Source organism: Lissotriton helveticus, chromosome 5_1 (assembly GCF_964261635.1).
Source record: "Lissotriton helveticus chromosome 5_1, aLisHel1.1, whole genome shotgun sequence".
NCBI classification, from domain to species: Eukaryota; Metazoa; Chordata; class Amphibia; order Caudata; family Salamandridae; genus Lissotriton; species Lissotriton helveticus.
In genome coordinates, this window is record NC_136065.1 from 578,956,851 (window position 1) to 578,973,379 (window position 16,529).

At 45.3% G+C, this 16,529-nt stretch overlaps 1 protein-coding gene across 2 annotated transcripts in view; it reads right to left on the reverse strand.

Moving 5' to 3' along the window:
- KIF20B (kinesin family member 20B) overlaps positions 1–16,529 on the reverse strand; it is a 608,549-nt gene that overhangs the window by 520,553 nt on the left and 71,467 nt on the right. For both annotated transcript variants that reach the window (XM_078642920.1, XM_078642919.1), the window contains exon 4: positions 10,965–11,084. In XM_078642920.1, coding sequence (XP_078499046.1) covers positions 10,965–11,084 — 120 coding nt within the window. The remainder of the gene's footprint in view (positions 1–10,964; positions 11,085–16,529) is intronic.

Genomic DNA, 16,529 nt, shown 5'->3' on the forward strand with positions numbered 1-16,529 from the left:
ACCCCTTGCCAAGCTTTACACACCCCTTTTATTACACATGGGTCACCCTTGAGGAAGGCCCTACGCAGGGTGTGGTTAGAGTAAAAGGTAGGACATGTACTTTTGAGTTCTGTATGTCCTGGTAGTGGCAAACGCCCACATTTGTTTTTCACGACAGTTAGGCCTACCCCTCTCATAGGTTAACAGAGAATTATTTAATACACTGTTAAGCTGCAATTCCCGATTAGAAATGAGTAGCTGCCTCAGGTTTTATATTTTTGGAATGGTATATATTAATCCTCCTTACTGGTAAACTTGGATTTAACCTTAGAATTTTAGAAACACCACTTTTAGAAAGTGGGCATTTCTCTGCTCTTACTGATCTGTGTCGCTAATGCATGCATGGGGTGGGTAACAGCTACACTTGTGCAATCCCTCTGAACAGCTACAAACACAGGAAAGGTAGGTGTTCGAGTACTCATCTGCATTCGGATGGCTCCTCCTGAGCAGGAAGGGAGGGAGGGGCTGACACAAAACTGAGTATGTAGTGGTCTGACCTCACACAAAGAACTGATTACCCTGCAACAATAGTCTGGAGTCAGGAAGAAAGGCTACTTGTGCACTTCAAAGACCTTTTTTGAAGTCACCCCCACTTCAAAGGCAAATTTAGGTATAAGTACTAGGTCTCTGAAAAACAAAATCAGACGCTTCTGGACCCACCGCTGAACTCTGACAGAAGAATGCTCTGCTTCAAGGACTGACACTTTGATGGACTGCTAACCTGGAAGGCCTGCTGCTCTCAGACTGCGGAGTAGAGGTGGTTCCTGCCTTGCACTGAAGGGAAGGTATCTCCAGGGGATTGGTGGCTTGCCTCCTGTTGCTTGAGACTCCGGGATATCAAAGTCTCTACCCCTGCTCCTATGTCTGGCTCACCGCAAGTGGACTCAGATACTTGCAGAAGAAGAATAGACATCTCCAGTCTGCAGGTAGCAGACCAGGTGCATCAATCCTGTTGCGGAACCAGAATTGGCACCTCACTCCGAATCAATGCATCGCCACAAGAGCCAGGCGCATAAGAACAGTGCATAGCCGCCATAGCATCAGTCTTCAGAGATACGACATCCCTCTGGTGTGGAACCCAGACGCATCGCACTTTAAACTAACACATCTTGGCACTACACCTTCTGAACATACACATCGCCTCCACTTCATGAAAAAAAAAAAAAAGGACTTATCACCTCGCCTGCAGGAACAAAATTGACACATTGCTCGACTGCCTCCCGCACCTCGCTGTTGCGAATAGATTTAGATACTTAGTTCACTGGAGCCTGCCTGGACCCTGTAGATGGCCTGTGCTCCATTATGGTTGGACCAAACTTTTGACTTTGCCCCAGTCTGGAGCGACCAGATTACCTCCATAGGTGCTTTTTGCTTCTATGCACTAGAACTTTTTTTATTCTGTAAAAATTCATTTCTCAACTTCTATTTATTGCATTTTTGTCGTTTTGGTCTTGATTTATATAATGTTCTATTTTTCTAAATGGGGAGGTGTGGTTTTGTGTTGGTGTGTGTTTTGCACAAATACTTCACACATTGCCTCTTTGGATAAGCCTGGCTGCTCTGTGCCAAGCTAGCAGAGGGTGAGCACAGGTTATCTTTTAGTGTGCAACTAGCTTACCCATACTAGGATTGTTTTTACTGCTTGGACAGGGTGCCTACCTCTACAATCAGAAAGCCAATTTCAAACATCTTCCCAACGTTTCGTAGTCCTTTTCTTATATGGGAAGAGCAATTCATCATTAAATATTTGTTCCAACTGGGTCATTTATCAAATTTCAGTGTTCATATTGTTGACATTTCTACTTTGTACTGAAAAAATATTTAGCCACAAAATTTCCTACTTGCAGTATTGCCGTTTTTGTACATAATTATATTAGTTTTCATATTATTGCAGGGTCAACATTCATTTGTACATATTCATCAACGTTTTGGTAGTTTTTGGCTAGATTACCATTTCTTCCACTTTTGATGCCACTTAACTTTCAAGAACAAGATAAATGTTCTTGGAACTGTTTACAGTGAAATTTGATACAAAAATATTTATGAGTAAAATTTCTTTACAGTAAGGATCCTCATTTATAATTCCCAGATTTAATCTTCATAGCAGCAATCACAAAGTTTCCATTAACAGCATGAATACATAAAATCAGTTGGTGCCAGTCAAATTGTATTTCGATGTTATTTGGTAATTTATCTTGTGTACTTTTTCAAGCATCAGAGTAACAGCAAGATAACACCACAGCTTCAATCTATTCATATCATTTTTTGAAAGATGTTCTTCATACTTCATCATAAAGATGTCTGCAAACAGATAGGGCTGCGCTCAAACCCATCGAGATCTCTTCTGTTAGAAGAGGCAGATTAACTATCAGTATTTCATTTATAACTAATGTTCTAGGATAGACACTATTAGGAGGTAGTGACATATACATCAAATTTACAGACAGTACATACAATAAGTTATTTTTCGATTTTTGGGATCTTGGTGAATATTTTCAAAATGAAATGTACTGAAATAATATTTTAATTTAATAGAATACAATACGAATTGTTAAACCATTGTGCAGTGTGCAACGAGAACTTTAAATACCATTTCCCTAAAGACCTAATTTAGCAAAGCTTATTTGATGTATATCAGTATTTAAAAAAATTAAATGAGAGCATTCACTTTCAAAAACATTAAGGGCAACATGTAAAAAAGTAAAATAAGTTAGGAGACACTTTTAAATAAAGTCAAAAAAGCGCACCCTCGGATCCATGACCTAGAATTGGTGCATATGTGACATGCCGGAATTTAAATAGTTTAACGAAATAAGCATGGGCACCATACTCCTAGCAACTTTTGTGACTTCCATGTTCACAGGAGCAAACGAAAAATTTGCAAAGCAAGTGAAAATTCTCTTGTTAAAATAGGTTTCCAAAGATTTCCAAACTTTTTCATGATGTTAAGGGGTTGAAGAATTAGTAAATACCTATAAACAGTTGTGGTTGTGCACAAACTCAGAGGGTATTCCAGTCCTCAGATTACCACTCCCAGCCTACTTTCAGCCTCTGCAAGTAGAGAAACTCAAAAGAAAACAAGTACTGCGAGAAATCTGAGCACAAAACTAACTTTTGCACATACAAACCACGTTTATGCACGTTCATAGCTTTGAGATTTGAGAGCAGGAGGTCCTCGCCCAGCTCAGATCTGGGCAAGGACAAGAGAGCTCGAGCAGGGGCTCCAAACACCATCACACAGTACACCACGCCACGCCACGCCACCCTCCGCAGCAAATCACAAGCCAAACTACTGGAAAAGATGAGGAGGACATGGGGGAGAGGTGGAGCAGACATTGGCGGAGTTGCTGGCTGTCATACAGGGATCCTGGAAAGCGCTGGAGGCCAGAATAGACAGTTTCCATCGATGTAAGGTAGCGGAGGAGGATGTATCAGGTCTCAAGGGAAGATGTGTCCGCACTGAAAACACAGGTGACCACTATCCCTCCACAACGAAAGCACTGGAGCGCCGCACAGAGGATGCGGAGTGTCGCGCCAGATGCAGCAACATTGGTGTACTGGGCTTCCCTGAGCAAAGGGGGGCTGGAGTCATCAGGGTCTCAGTAGGGGTTCCTGGAACAGTACGTTAAGACCCAGTTACGCCCCCTGGGATTATCGGCCATGTTGGTTATCGAGAGCACATATGACCCTGGTTCCTCCTCCACCTCCCGGGGCTCCCACGTGCAATAATTGCAAAAACCTTGAATTACAAGGACAGAGTCCGCATCCTCAGGGCCTCCAGGGAGCAACAGGACATTCCGTTCAAAAACAGCAGGATCTCCCTATATACCAAACAAGTACAGGAACAAAGAAAATCATTCCTTGGAGTGAAGATTAAATTGAGGGACAAACTTACAATATATGGGGTTATACCCAGTGAAACTGAAGGTCTTGGCACAGGGCGAAGCACACACTTCTTTTTCGAGAGTCCCGAGGAGGTCTGGGAGTGCCAGGGATCAGGGAGGATGCACTTCCGCAACGAGAGCCCCGTACTCTGAGCAAGAAATGGGGTGCTGGACCATCGGAGGGGACACGGCCCGGGGGTTGGGGGCGCTTGCCGGGGCACAACCCGATGTGGGCACAGGCCCAGACAAAAGAGTGTCGGAAGTGATGGAACGCTACAAATGAGCACAGACACCCCCTCGGCATCAGAGTCTGAGGGAGCCACGCCCAACTTGGTCCTTGCTGATCAGACTCAATGGCCTAGTGCAACGGTGGACGTGGTCCAAGAAACCTTGCTAGGTCAGGAAGAGGAGTGCACAGAGGAGCAGTAAAAGGGAGGCTCGTTTTGGTCTCTGATCTGGAATGGAAGTGTAGACCTGCTGTTTGTATAAGAACCATACTCGGGCTGAAGAAACCCACTTTATTTATTGGGCGGAATCTGGAGTGTTTACACTGGGGTGGGCTCAATAGCAATGTTGTGTTGACAATCTGAAGATTCTCATTATAGGGCTGCACTGTGATTATATCAAAATAATTTTGGGGCTCGGGATGGAGTTTCCAGATTTCGCCACGAAGGGTGGGTTCAGAGTGCTTCTGCCCCCACTGGGCGATATAGTGAGATGCGTGTTACCTGGCACAACATGGGGGGAGGCATTTTGAAGTTATTATTGTTTAACAAATGTCCGTGGGAGCAGAATAGGGTATTCACTTAATACGTTTTGGTTTGTTTACACAGTATGCACCACAGCAGCTTTTACATGAGTGGACAGGGCTCAGGGTTGGGAGATTACCTTGGATGGCGACAGGGTATAGATTCCAGACCTGGAATGTCCGCGACCTGGGCATGTGCATCAAAAGGCATGTAGTTTTAAGTTTCCGCCAATGTCATCATATATCAATTGCTTGTCTCCAGGAAACGCACCTGGATGATAGCAGCGCCGCTGGAGTAGCTAAAAAGTGGCAAGACAAATTCACCACTCCTCTCTCTACATACGCATGGGGCACCATGATTTGGGTTGCACCTGGCATACCTTTTATGCAGATATATATGGAATCCGATGTGACTAGCCGTTATGTAATCCTGAGCGGTTTACTTGATGGTAAGGAGATTGTTATTTTAAACATATGTACCAAACACAGCCGACCCAGCATTTTATCAGGTCATTCATGAATTATTGTCCAACAAGTTGGACGTCCCATACATATGGATGGGCCACTTTAACTGTGTCCTGTGTTCGGCCCTTGATAGGTTCCCCCCAAAGCAGGAACCTGTCCCAGATGCTTAGGAAGATCATGCAAGACCTGGGGGCTCATGATGTGTGGTGGGAAACAAACTAGTTACTTACCTGTAAGAATAGTTTTGCAGCATAGGCTCTTCTAGATGCACTGTATGTGAATCTAGAAGACGTCTATGCTGCAAAACCCACCCTAAACTTCCACTTTTTACATGACATTCCCTTACACATGGAACACAAAGCAGGCTTGATAGGGTTCTGGTGTAGGATGTACCTGCATTTCTGGAGGTCGAGGTGACCCAGTTGGCGCGCTTTTTGTCAGATCATTCCCCGGTACGATGCTTGGTGAGGTGGGGATCGCCCATATTGGGTCCGAGGCATTGGAGATTCCCGCCAGACCTGTTGGAGGATGAGGTGGGGACGGCGTCCTAATCCAAGACAGTATCAGATTTTTTGATGAACTGGGGTGGTCCCACTGGGAGGGCCACTGAGTGGGAGGCCTTAAAGGCAGTGACCCGTGAGGAGAGTATGGGATAGGCGTGCGGGGGAAGGTTGCAGTTGCTTGGAGAACTAGACAACAAGGAGAGAGCTTTAATTGACCTGCAGACTGGGAGTCCATCCAACCTGGAGGTGGGCGAGAGGGAAAGGCGACAGCGAGAGCATATAGAAGACATATAGGACAGGCTGGATAAGGACACCCTGACGAGTTACCGCCAAAGATTACACACCGAGGGTGACAAATCCGGTCGCCTGCTGAAATGAATCCTTCAAAAGGAGCAGGCTCTCCCATCAGTCACCGCTCTGAAGGCTGAGGGTGGGACTATTTTACACTCCAGGGCTGGGACACTAGAGGTGTTCCAATGTCACCTACAGAAGGTTTATACTGCAGACCCAGGAGTGACAGCAGAGAAGTACATCCCCCATGGTCGAGGGTTTGGCACCACCGCAGCTCACGCACACCATAGTAGAGGAGCTAACGAAGTATTGGAGGTACTTCGGGCCATGCCCGGGGCCAAGACCCCTGGGGCAGATGGTTTCCCGGTGACCTTTCTCCCGGCCTACTCTAACCAGCTTGTACAACCGTTGTTGCAGGTTAGTGAGGAGGGATTTGAGGCGGGGATTTTGTCCCAGTCAATGCGCAAAGGGGACATTATCATGCTGCTAAAACCTCGGGGGGGGCGACCTGGACCCTTCCTCATATCGACCGCTAACTATGATAAACTCAGACGTTAAGATTCTATGCAAAGTCCTGGCCGCTAGGCTGGCTCCCCCCACATGGAACACCTAGTCCACGAAGACCAGTGTGGTTTCATACCTACCCGAAACAAGGGCATGAATATTAGGAGACTAAACACGTTTTGAATGAATCACGGCAAAGCCATGACAAACTAGCCTTGATCTCCATGGACTTGAAGGCGGCTTTTGACTCAGTGGATTGGGGCCATCTGTTGGAGGTTCTCAGGTTGGCTGGATTTGGTCCACGGTTCAAAAGATGGGTACAGATCTTGGACACAGCGCCAGGGTTTTGGTGGGGCACAGCAGTTGAGCGAATGGTAACTGGGGAGGGGGAAGAGACAGGGCTGCCGCTCTCTCCACTTTTGTTTGTAATGACAATATGGGTCCTTAGGGACCTGGGTCACTGGGGAATCAATCTGTGAAACTTCCCATATTTTATCATTGTATGCGGACAACGCATTATTCTATATCTCCTCGCCACAAAGGCTGTTCCAGGACTATTACAGGTGTAGGAAGAATTCGGTGAATGAATTGGATTGGGACTCAAATCAAAATCTTTTCTATTGCCTCTGGCCCGCCAGGCTGGCTGCTCTGCAGATTCTCTTCCTAGTGTGAGATTACGCTGGGAGACCGACCATTTCAGGTACCTGGGTGTGCAGGAGGCAGGCAAGGATTTGCAGATATTGCAACTCAACATCCATAAGACGGTAGATGCATTGAAGGGGGTTGGTGGACTATTGGAGCACTCTCTTGCTCTCCCTTATGGGTAGGTTGGCAATAGCCAAGATGGTGGTATAGCCCCACTGTCTCTATTGGTTACAGAGCCCCCTATGCTACATCCCTATGCGAATATTCCGGGGCCTAAACTCCATACTGATAGACCTGTACTGAGCTGGTCGTCGCAGTAGAGTGGCACTCGCTACATTGAATTGTACATATGAGGGGGGGTGGTGGTCTTGTGGTACCTAGAATGAAGCTTTATTGCTATGCCGCCCAAGTACAACACGCGGCAAGATAGTTTGCTGAGGGGGACAACTGGGACAAAAGGCTGCTCCAGGATAGAGTGCAGGCTACTGACCTGCCATCCCTCCTCTTGCAGGGAGGGGGCACATCCATTGCGGTTCCACGTGTGGTCAGGCAGATTACGCTTATCTGGCAAATATTTGTGGAACAAATTTTGAAACGCGCCCAGTTTCATCAGGTATTGTCTGTATGGGACATAGCACCGGTCAGGAGGGTAATGTCTATTATGTCATAGCGGGCGTGGCACGAGGGGGGATGTGGCATGCTCGTGGATTTGTTCCCGGACGAGAACTTTTTAGGTTTGAGCGAGCCTGCAATTATTTTGGACTGGGGCAGGGGCAATATCTACAGTACACTGCTGTAGCCAACATTTTTAAAGAAATAAGGCCCACATATCAAGCGATCTCACAGCTCACGCAGACACTGGACATCCTACTGTGTAGGGCTATGAGGCAGGACGCTAGCACCCCTCTGTGTCTTTCGGGTCACAAGGCCGGTGACTCCTCCTTTCGGTAATAGTGAACATGGGCATAGACTCCATTGTTCGATTGTTTTCCAGCAGAGGGTGATAATGGAGTTAGTAAGAGTAGTAGAATAGAGATGTCCTTGTGTATGTATCCAAGTAAGATATCACTGCAACAGGTATAGGTACCAGGGGAGGTGGGTGGGGCATGTGAATTTACAGCTCTAGATGCATACTGAGTAAGTAGCATTTTCCGTTCGAGGAATGTGAGCTGTAGATAACATGCTTTGCATAGACTAGAAAGCAGTAATCTCCCAAAGCGGTGGCTAACCTGTAGCTGTTGCAGAGGTTTGAAAGAGTGTACGGAGAACTGTACGGAGAACTGGCTAGCCCACACCAGCTGGCGGTCTTGCTAACACATCTACACAATAGTGTCTTGAGAATGTGTGAGGTGTGCGCTGTAATGCAGTAAACACCAAATGATGTTTTGAACTGAAGCATCAAGCGGGTTGATTTGATTGTTATTACAATAAATAACAAACAGTTTCCACTTTGCTGCATAAAAAGCTCTTGTAGGGCGTCTAGCCTCATTGATAATGTCCATGCAGTCTGGCGGAAGATTCAGGTAGCCAAACTCCAGGACTTCAGGTGCCAGATCTCAAGGTTGAGATGACCGGGATCTGGGTGTCTTCTCTCTCCACGGCTCTGTGTGAGGAGATTGGTTGCAAGATGTAGTTTTTGGTGAGTGACTACGGAGAGCTCCAACCACGGTTGACGGGCCCATGTGGGAGCAACTAGGATTAGTGTCTGAGCTTCCGAACCACTAGTGGAATGAGTGGGAGAGGCGGAAAAGCATAGGCAAATATCCCTGACCAGTTCATCCATAGTGCATTGCCTTTGGACAATGGATGTGGATACCTGGAGGAGAAGCTAGGGCATTTTGTGTTTGTGTGTGGTGAACAGGTCTATCTGTCTGAGGTGATTGTATTCCAGACCGGTAGAAATTGGGAGAGACTTCCCCCGACAGGAGTAGAATGATCGGGGTAGAGGAGGGAAGTCACTGCTTGGTGTTTGCAGGGGGAGCGCGTTTTGAATTGCCTCTACCTCTTCCCTTGCTATTGTTCCCTCTAAAGCCTCCTCTAAAGTAACCTCTTGAAGAGGGTGACTGATTATTGCCCTTGTAAGCGGAGGAGGGATTCTCTGAGGAAGTGGTTTTGGAGCCTCCCCTGTAAAAGGAGCGACAAAAAGATCCCCTATTGGAAGGGAGTTGTAAAGCTCCCATGGATTTTGCGACCTAAGTATCTTTTTTGATCTTCAAGAAGAGTCCACTGTAGGACCGAAGTGGTGCTCTTTGTCAAAGGGTTGGTTTAAGACAGAGGTTTGAACTTCAGGGTTGAACCCTGAAATTCTGAGCCAATCATGTCTGCTTAATAATACACTAGTGTTGACTGCACGGTCTGCTGTATTTGCTGAGTCTAAGGCACACCTAATAGAAATGTTAGTGATTAATTTGCCCTCCTGAATTAAGTCTTAGGCTCTAGTTTTGTGCTCGTCGGGTAAAAACTATTAATTTCTTTAGCTCATCATAGTGAGCTCCATCGTAACGAGCTGACAGAGCTTGCGAATTTGCAATTCACCAGTGATTGGCTGCTTGCGATGCTATTCTCTTGCCCGAGGCATCAATTAATTTGGACTCCTCAAGAGGAGGGGCATCACCTGTATTTTGAAAGCGTACTCGTTTAGGAGCATTGGAGACAACAAGTGAGTCTAATGGAAGTTGACCCTTAATGTAAGTGGGATCAGTAGGTACTGGCTTATATTTTTTCTCAATCCTGGGCGTAATCATTCTTGCTCGCAGAGGGTCCTACTGATACAGGGGCACCATTCAATCATCATGAACCCAGGGCTGCAGAACCTGCACAATTGTCAAAATTTTGAAGTTCTCTTTTCAGAGCAAGGATTATAAGATTCGGAGGCCCAGAATCAGGTGCAAGCCCCACACTTCTTGGGAACTGGGAAGTAAAAGGAGCAACACCTAAGATCCCACTGCTTCAAGGGATACAAGTAGATCAACCACTCCATTTAATATCAACACCTCCCTGGATAATATTTAAGCATGATCTTCAGAAACCTGTGTGAGAACGGAGGGTACATGAGGAGCAGCATCCAATAAGGGTACAGCATAATAAACTTGAAAATTTTGAAAATCCACTGTCAGAGATGATCGAACAAAGTAATACAAAATGCGAAGTCTGATTCCCCCACTGGTCAGACATTTTACAAAAAAAATAAAATGAAAGCAGTTGTAGCATGGACAGGCAAAGAGCACATCAGTAAGAAAAAGCATTTCCAAGAAGGAATGTCTTTTGAAAATTCAGTGGAGTGCATCTATGCATGAGACAATTCAAACTTTAGTTTTGGTGGCGGAAGCTCACACACCGCCACAAAATTATTTGTAAAGTACTTAAACTGATTGGAGCTCTGCACTAACTGGCTGGTGTTGTAGAGGATGGGGGAAAAAGGAGATAACATCAAGTGTGCATGGGTGGCACTTATACACAGCCACGTGTCCGGTCAGCAACAGACAGGCTCTAGCACTGGTAGAGACCAATGGTGCCACCTGCCAGCATTCAGGAGCGATTGAAAGGTCTATTTCCAGATCCAGCCTGGTGCCTGGCATCTTCAAAAGGTGAGGAAGTATCCATCAGAAATTCTGAGCAAGAACTACTTCCTTCCAACGATTTAAACACTGTAGGGGCTAAAAGCTAATCGTCTGGGATGAGCGGAGGAACAGACATTAAGCCTGTCAAACCAGGATCATTACAATTTGAAATTTTTATATTCAGAATTAACTATAGTCATTAAGTTCTAGGATCACTTTAACTGAATTATTTGGGAACAAATCAGGAGTAAGATTTTTTCAAGACAACTGAAATAAATATAATTGGTTGCATGTAGTCTGCTTAAAGTGCAAGGACTTTACTTACGTGGGAAAACTTGAACTTTTGGACCATCTGCGTATAGCCCTTGTCGCTCAGTCGGATAGCCAATGAGTTACTGGGTGCTTTTAGCAGAACACAGGTGGAGTCTTCAATCTGCACACAATCCTGGAAGAAGTAGGCAAAATAAATGTAACTGGTGTGGTGTAAAGCGCTTCCAATTCAATGATCACATGCCCAACATTAAACATTACTGCGGTCACCAGTTTCTAAAGAGGAATCTTTCTTTTCCCACTGAAATGACCACCTAATCCTCCACACTCAACACAATCACCGTTTCCAGCTCCGCTCTCAAAAGAAGTAGCAAGTGGCTGGCCACGAACATAGAGCTCAATTTCCAACCAAAAGTTGATTCTTCGAGTCAGTGACGTTAGTCTTATCCTGAACTCAGCAATCTGCGGCAGTGTCCCCACACGTTTAGCCAAGCGTTTGCAGTAAATTATATCAAACGTAGAGTTTCCTGATGGGTTATTAACATTATGCCACGTAAGCTTTTTTGAAACATGTAAGCACAAGTGTGTTAGTCATGAGGTAAATTCCCCAACAACCACTAATTCAGAGTTTAAGTGTCCTAGCAAATTATTAGAAACAGACTCAAAGCAGTCTGCAACTAGCAGTTTCATTCAACGATCTACTGTTCCCTTAGGTGGTATGAAGTTAATAGTTTATTTTTTTGTGTTAGGTTTTTTATGTTATTGCTTTGTACAGTATCATCAGCTGTAAATCTCTGAAGTGAATTACTGTTGTCATGGATGGACAGCAATGTCGAACATAGCAATATGCTCCCCCACCTAGTAGGCAAAATAAACCAAATGGGGATGTACCATAATATGCACTTTACTATGTCGTAATCACAGCTGTATGATGTGCTGCATATATAAAACAAATACAATTTTTTTTTTTTTAAAGAATATTTTTCCCTTGCAACAGACTCCGGAAACTGAACCCGTTATACACAGTCATACGATGGACAGTAATGGTCACTTGGCCCTACCCAGATAGTGGGCATGGAATTGGCCTTATGCATAGTTCTTGTGCTGCCACAGATGGTCAAAGAATGAAGAGAGCCAAACGCTCTTCTTGCCTGCCCATGGGATTAAAGTTGAGGTATAATAGAAAGGTTATAAAATGCTGGTGTTGGATTCTTCACACACTTAGGGGCTAGAAACTACAACGTCACTCCATGGCAAACAGATGAGTGTCAGAATTGATCAGAGTTGTGGCCAATTACCTTGGTGACCTCATCTAATTTCCAAATCTAACAGAAATACACCTTTTCATGGGATTCTGGAAAAATCAAAACATAACTATATAAATTATATGAAGTCTTCTGAGCAAAATAAGATGCAGAGCGAGCTCAAAGGTCGTGTCACTTTGGCAGGGAGCAAGCCTTGAAGCTAACCTTTTCCCTGTGCAGAAGATACCAAGGCATTTATCGACTTCTTCACAACCTCACCATGAGAAACCTACCATTAGAGGTCAGACCAATAAAATGGCCAAGGGCCAAAGTGGTTCTCTATCAGGACCTTAGTTTCTCTCCTTAAAAAAGTCAGGTCTGTGCGGTGCATTGGCTAAATATTGCCAGCTGGACATAATTCTCTAATTATTATACGAAATTAATAATGCTTGAAGATCACCAATAATTACAAAACTAATAAACCAATACAACATAACATGAAAAATAAATTCTCGTTTTTAATGTTCTCAAAATAGTCCATTTTGGAACATTGGATTCTATACTACGCACACTAACCTACACCCTTTGCTACTAAACATTTGCTTGGTGTAGCGGATGCCAACAACCAGCTGGGGCTGCAATGATTGCTTGAGACAAACTCCCATGACAGCAGCAAATCATAGGGAAAACTGGGAAACACCATGGAGCGTCCCGACAGGCAACCAGCAGTAAACCTCATGACAGCCTGCCTCAGGGGGGCTTACCAACTGCCACACCAGCAGCAACAATATTTTAGGAAGAACAGGATTCCCCAGTTCGCACATTGGCAAAAACAGACCCAGGCACATCCAACACAGCATTTTAAAGGAACACAATATATGAGGGCTTCACTGGGGCAACCATCAACAGCAGTGTACAGGGTTACAAGCCTGATACCCAAGTCAGTGAAATAGAACACAGTGAAAGAAAATTGACTTTTTTTGCTTTTGGAAGAGCAGCTGGAAGGTCTGATTTCCTCAAGTGAAGTAAAAAGAAAGAATGGCGGTGAGCAAAGAAGAATATTGGAAACTGGTTGGATACATTTTGTGTACTAGCATGCATAATCCTTAAAAAGCTCAGACAATGTGCTTCTGATCTATGGTTATATGAATTCTAAATTTAAGAGGCATTGAACGTATGGGGGTGACATGGTTGCAATACGGCGAGGGATTATATTTCAAGATGCAGGCATGGCCTACCTGAAATGGGACCATGGAGATGTGTTGAGGTATATGCATAAAAAAGGGGAGGAACTAGAAGAAATTAGCAAGCCATAACAGCACTTTCACCAACAGCAAAAAAACACAGCAAGTAAAATGTACAAAGTACAGTGAGCCCAGAGACTCTGGGAACTGAAGGGTTACAACAGAACAAGAGGTGACAGTACGACAATGGGGAATGCTCATGGGAACCCATCAGGCAAGTTTAAGCACCTTTGTCACACATCCCTGCTGCAGAATATAACCAAGGTAAAGGAAACACAAGAAAGAAGGAACATAAGAAATAAGATACCAAACATCCCTGTGGCTCATAACACAACAGCTAACACCATTTTAAAACACAAAGTTAAAAAATCTACTCGCCAACTCGCTATGGAGAGTCAGAGATTGTATCAGATTGAGCTATTTTTAGCACCTGCTCAAATCTGGTGAGTGCACTTCAGCTGGAAGGAGTAGATGTTCTTTTCATTCAGAAAAGAAATGAGCAATAGATGCCTTTAAATCTTGTTTTATCTGGACACATTTGCTGTCTGTTCAAGGACAGTGATCAAGCGATTATGTCGCTGAAGAAGGAAAGGCACCGGGCCTTGATGGCCTGCCTGCTGAGTTTTATAAAAGTTATATTGATGTCATGGCGCCGGTGTTGCTGGTGGTGTTGGAGGAGACCCTTGAGATGGGGATACTCCCTCCATCGATGTATGAAGTAGTAATCACGTCCCTATTGAAACCTGGTAGACCTCCTGAAGCCTGTGACTCCTTTTGCCCGTTGTCACTGATTAACTGTGACACAAAAATATTAGATAAAGTGTTGGCAACTCGGCTGTCACTCCTGATGACAAAGATCATACTCCCGGATCAGTCTGGCTTTGTCCCTGGTAGGGCCACTAATCATAACCTGTGCACTTTGTTCTCTTTAATACAGACCGTAGCGCCCGAGTTCCCGGCTGCTGCGGTGTTTCTTGATGCCTCAAAGGCATTCGGTTCCATTGAATGGAGGTACCGGTTTGCAGTCCTGCCGAGAATCGGATTCCCTAAGATGTTGATCTCTTAGGTGTGATTGCTATACCACTAACCCACTGCCAGAGTGCTCATAAATGGTCATTTGTCCTCGTCGCTATCCATATCGTGGGTTACTCGGCAGGGATGCCCGCAATCCTCGGTCCTTTTTGCTATAGGGATTGAGCCATTGGCATGTAGAATACGTCAGCTTCACAGGGACAGAGTGTTTCAGTGTTTTCAACGTCAAATTCTTATTTCGTTACATGCTAATGACATTACGCTCTATATTACAGATCCACAGTAGAACATAAACCCCCTGCTGCGGGAATTCCTTGTGTTTGGGAGGCTATCGGGGGTTCACAAACTGGGGGAAATCGCAATTCTTCCCACTTACAACTGCAGTCCCCGACTTTCCATTGGATTTCCCTCTCGAATGGTGTCATTCTGACCTTCGGTACCGGGGGATTCAAGTGTCTAAGGACAGGGAGGAAATGCTCAGATTAAACTATGGCACTGCAATCACGAGATTGACAACCAACGTCACACGGTGGATATCATTGCCATTGTTCAATGGCAGGTAGAGCCTCGCCCTTCAAAATGGTAATACTCCCCCAACTTTTATATCTTTTTTTTTTAAATATGCCCTATTACCCTGGCGCCTTTTTTTAAAAAACCTTGCGGACGGAACTGACTCGACTACTATCGGGTGGTAAACAACCATGACTGAAGTGGTCACTCATTACGCAACCGTATGATAAGGGTGGGTTTGACATCCCCGACTTTGAGGTTTATTATATCAGCACGCAGGCTCATTATGCCCATCATTGGATGGTGCCTATGCCCTTTATGCCCCAACTAGCAACAGAGGACTGGTTGGCGCACCCCCTTCCTTTAAATGGTCTCATACATGGACCTGTTTGGGCCCTGGAGACACCGCCCACAATGGTAACGTGTACGGTGGATGCTTGGCGGCGCATGGCGAGGGTTCTGCAGGTTACGCTTTTATATTCTCCACGGCTGCCTCTCACCTATCACCCGAAATTGGTATTATTGCAGGAAACGGGTTTTCAGACGCTGTGTAGGAGACTTAATATTGCTACGTGGGGTGATTTGCTCTCGGGGAAATGTTTCGGTCCATGGCCCTTTTTTTAACGATGTGCGTCCCACGCCACTTTAGGTTTTTTTATATGTACGGCTGAGGCCGGGGATAAAGGAGGTTCTGCCTGACTTTCCTCGGGAGCCGGAAACGCTTGCTCCATTACAGCTCATGCTCAGCTTCACAAATGGGACACATCTGGTATCCAGCATATACAGCAGTATCAGGGCACATCGACAGGGGATTGAAGGGTCAGCCCGTATGCAATGGACATACTGTTGTAGGGTCACAGAGCATATTTCAGCTAGATGTAGATTCAAAGTTATCCACTACAAATTCTTACAACGACTGTATTACACCCCTGCTAAAAAATATAGATTTCAGCTGTCCGACAATGATAGATGCGATAGGTGTAGGAGCACTGGAGCGGGATTCTAACATTTGGCATGGGAGTGCCCGGGGGTATGGGAGTATTGGACACAGGTACACGCAGCCCTTGAGAGCATGCTGGACCTTACATTGGAAAGAGACCCATTGATTATGCTGTTAGGATACACTGCGCGTGTACCCAAACACTGCCGGAAGTTTTTAGATACTACATTGCTGCTAGCTAAATGAAGACTGGCCTGTCGCTGGGGCAGAGGGAGGGCTCCAAAGTTTAAGGCATGGCTAAGAGATGTCATAATGTCAGGAGCAGACTGCCATTCATGCTGAGACACAACCATTGGCCTCTAGACCCAGAGATATATGGGGGCCGTTGCAAGCTTATCTTACACAAACTGCAGATCGGGGATCAGAGGCATAATCACAGGATGCTGTTCAGATGCAGGAGGGCGGGGAGGGGTCGTAATAACCTCCATGATGCAAGCCCAATGGACTGGGCACTGCTGTTGACGGGTGGGCGAATGGCTGGGCTGCATAACCAGTTGTACTGGTGTTAAGGCACGATGGACTTACAAGTTGGACATCTTATGGTGTGGACTGTCATGTGACGTAACTCTCTCTCTATCCCTGTCACCATG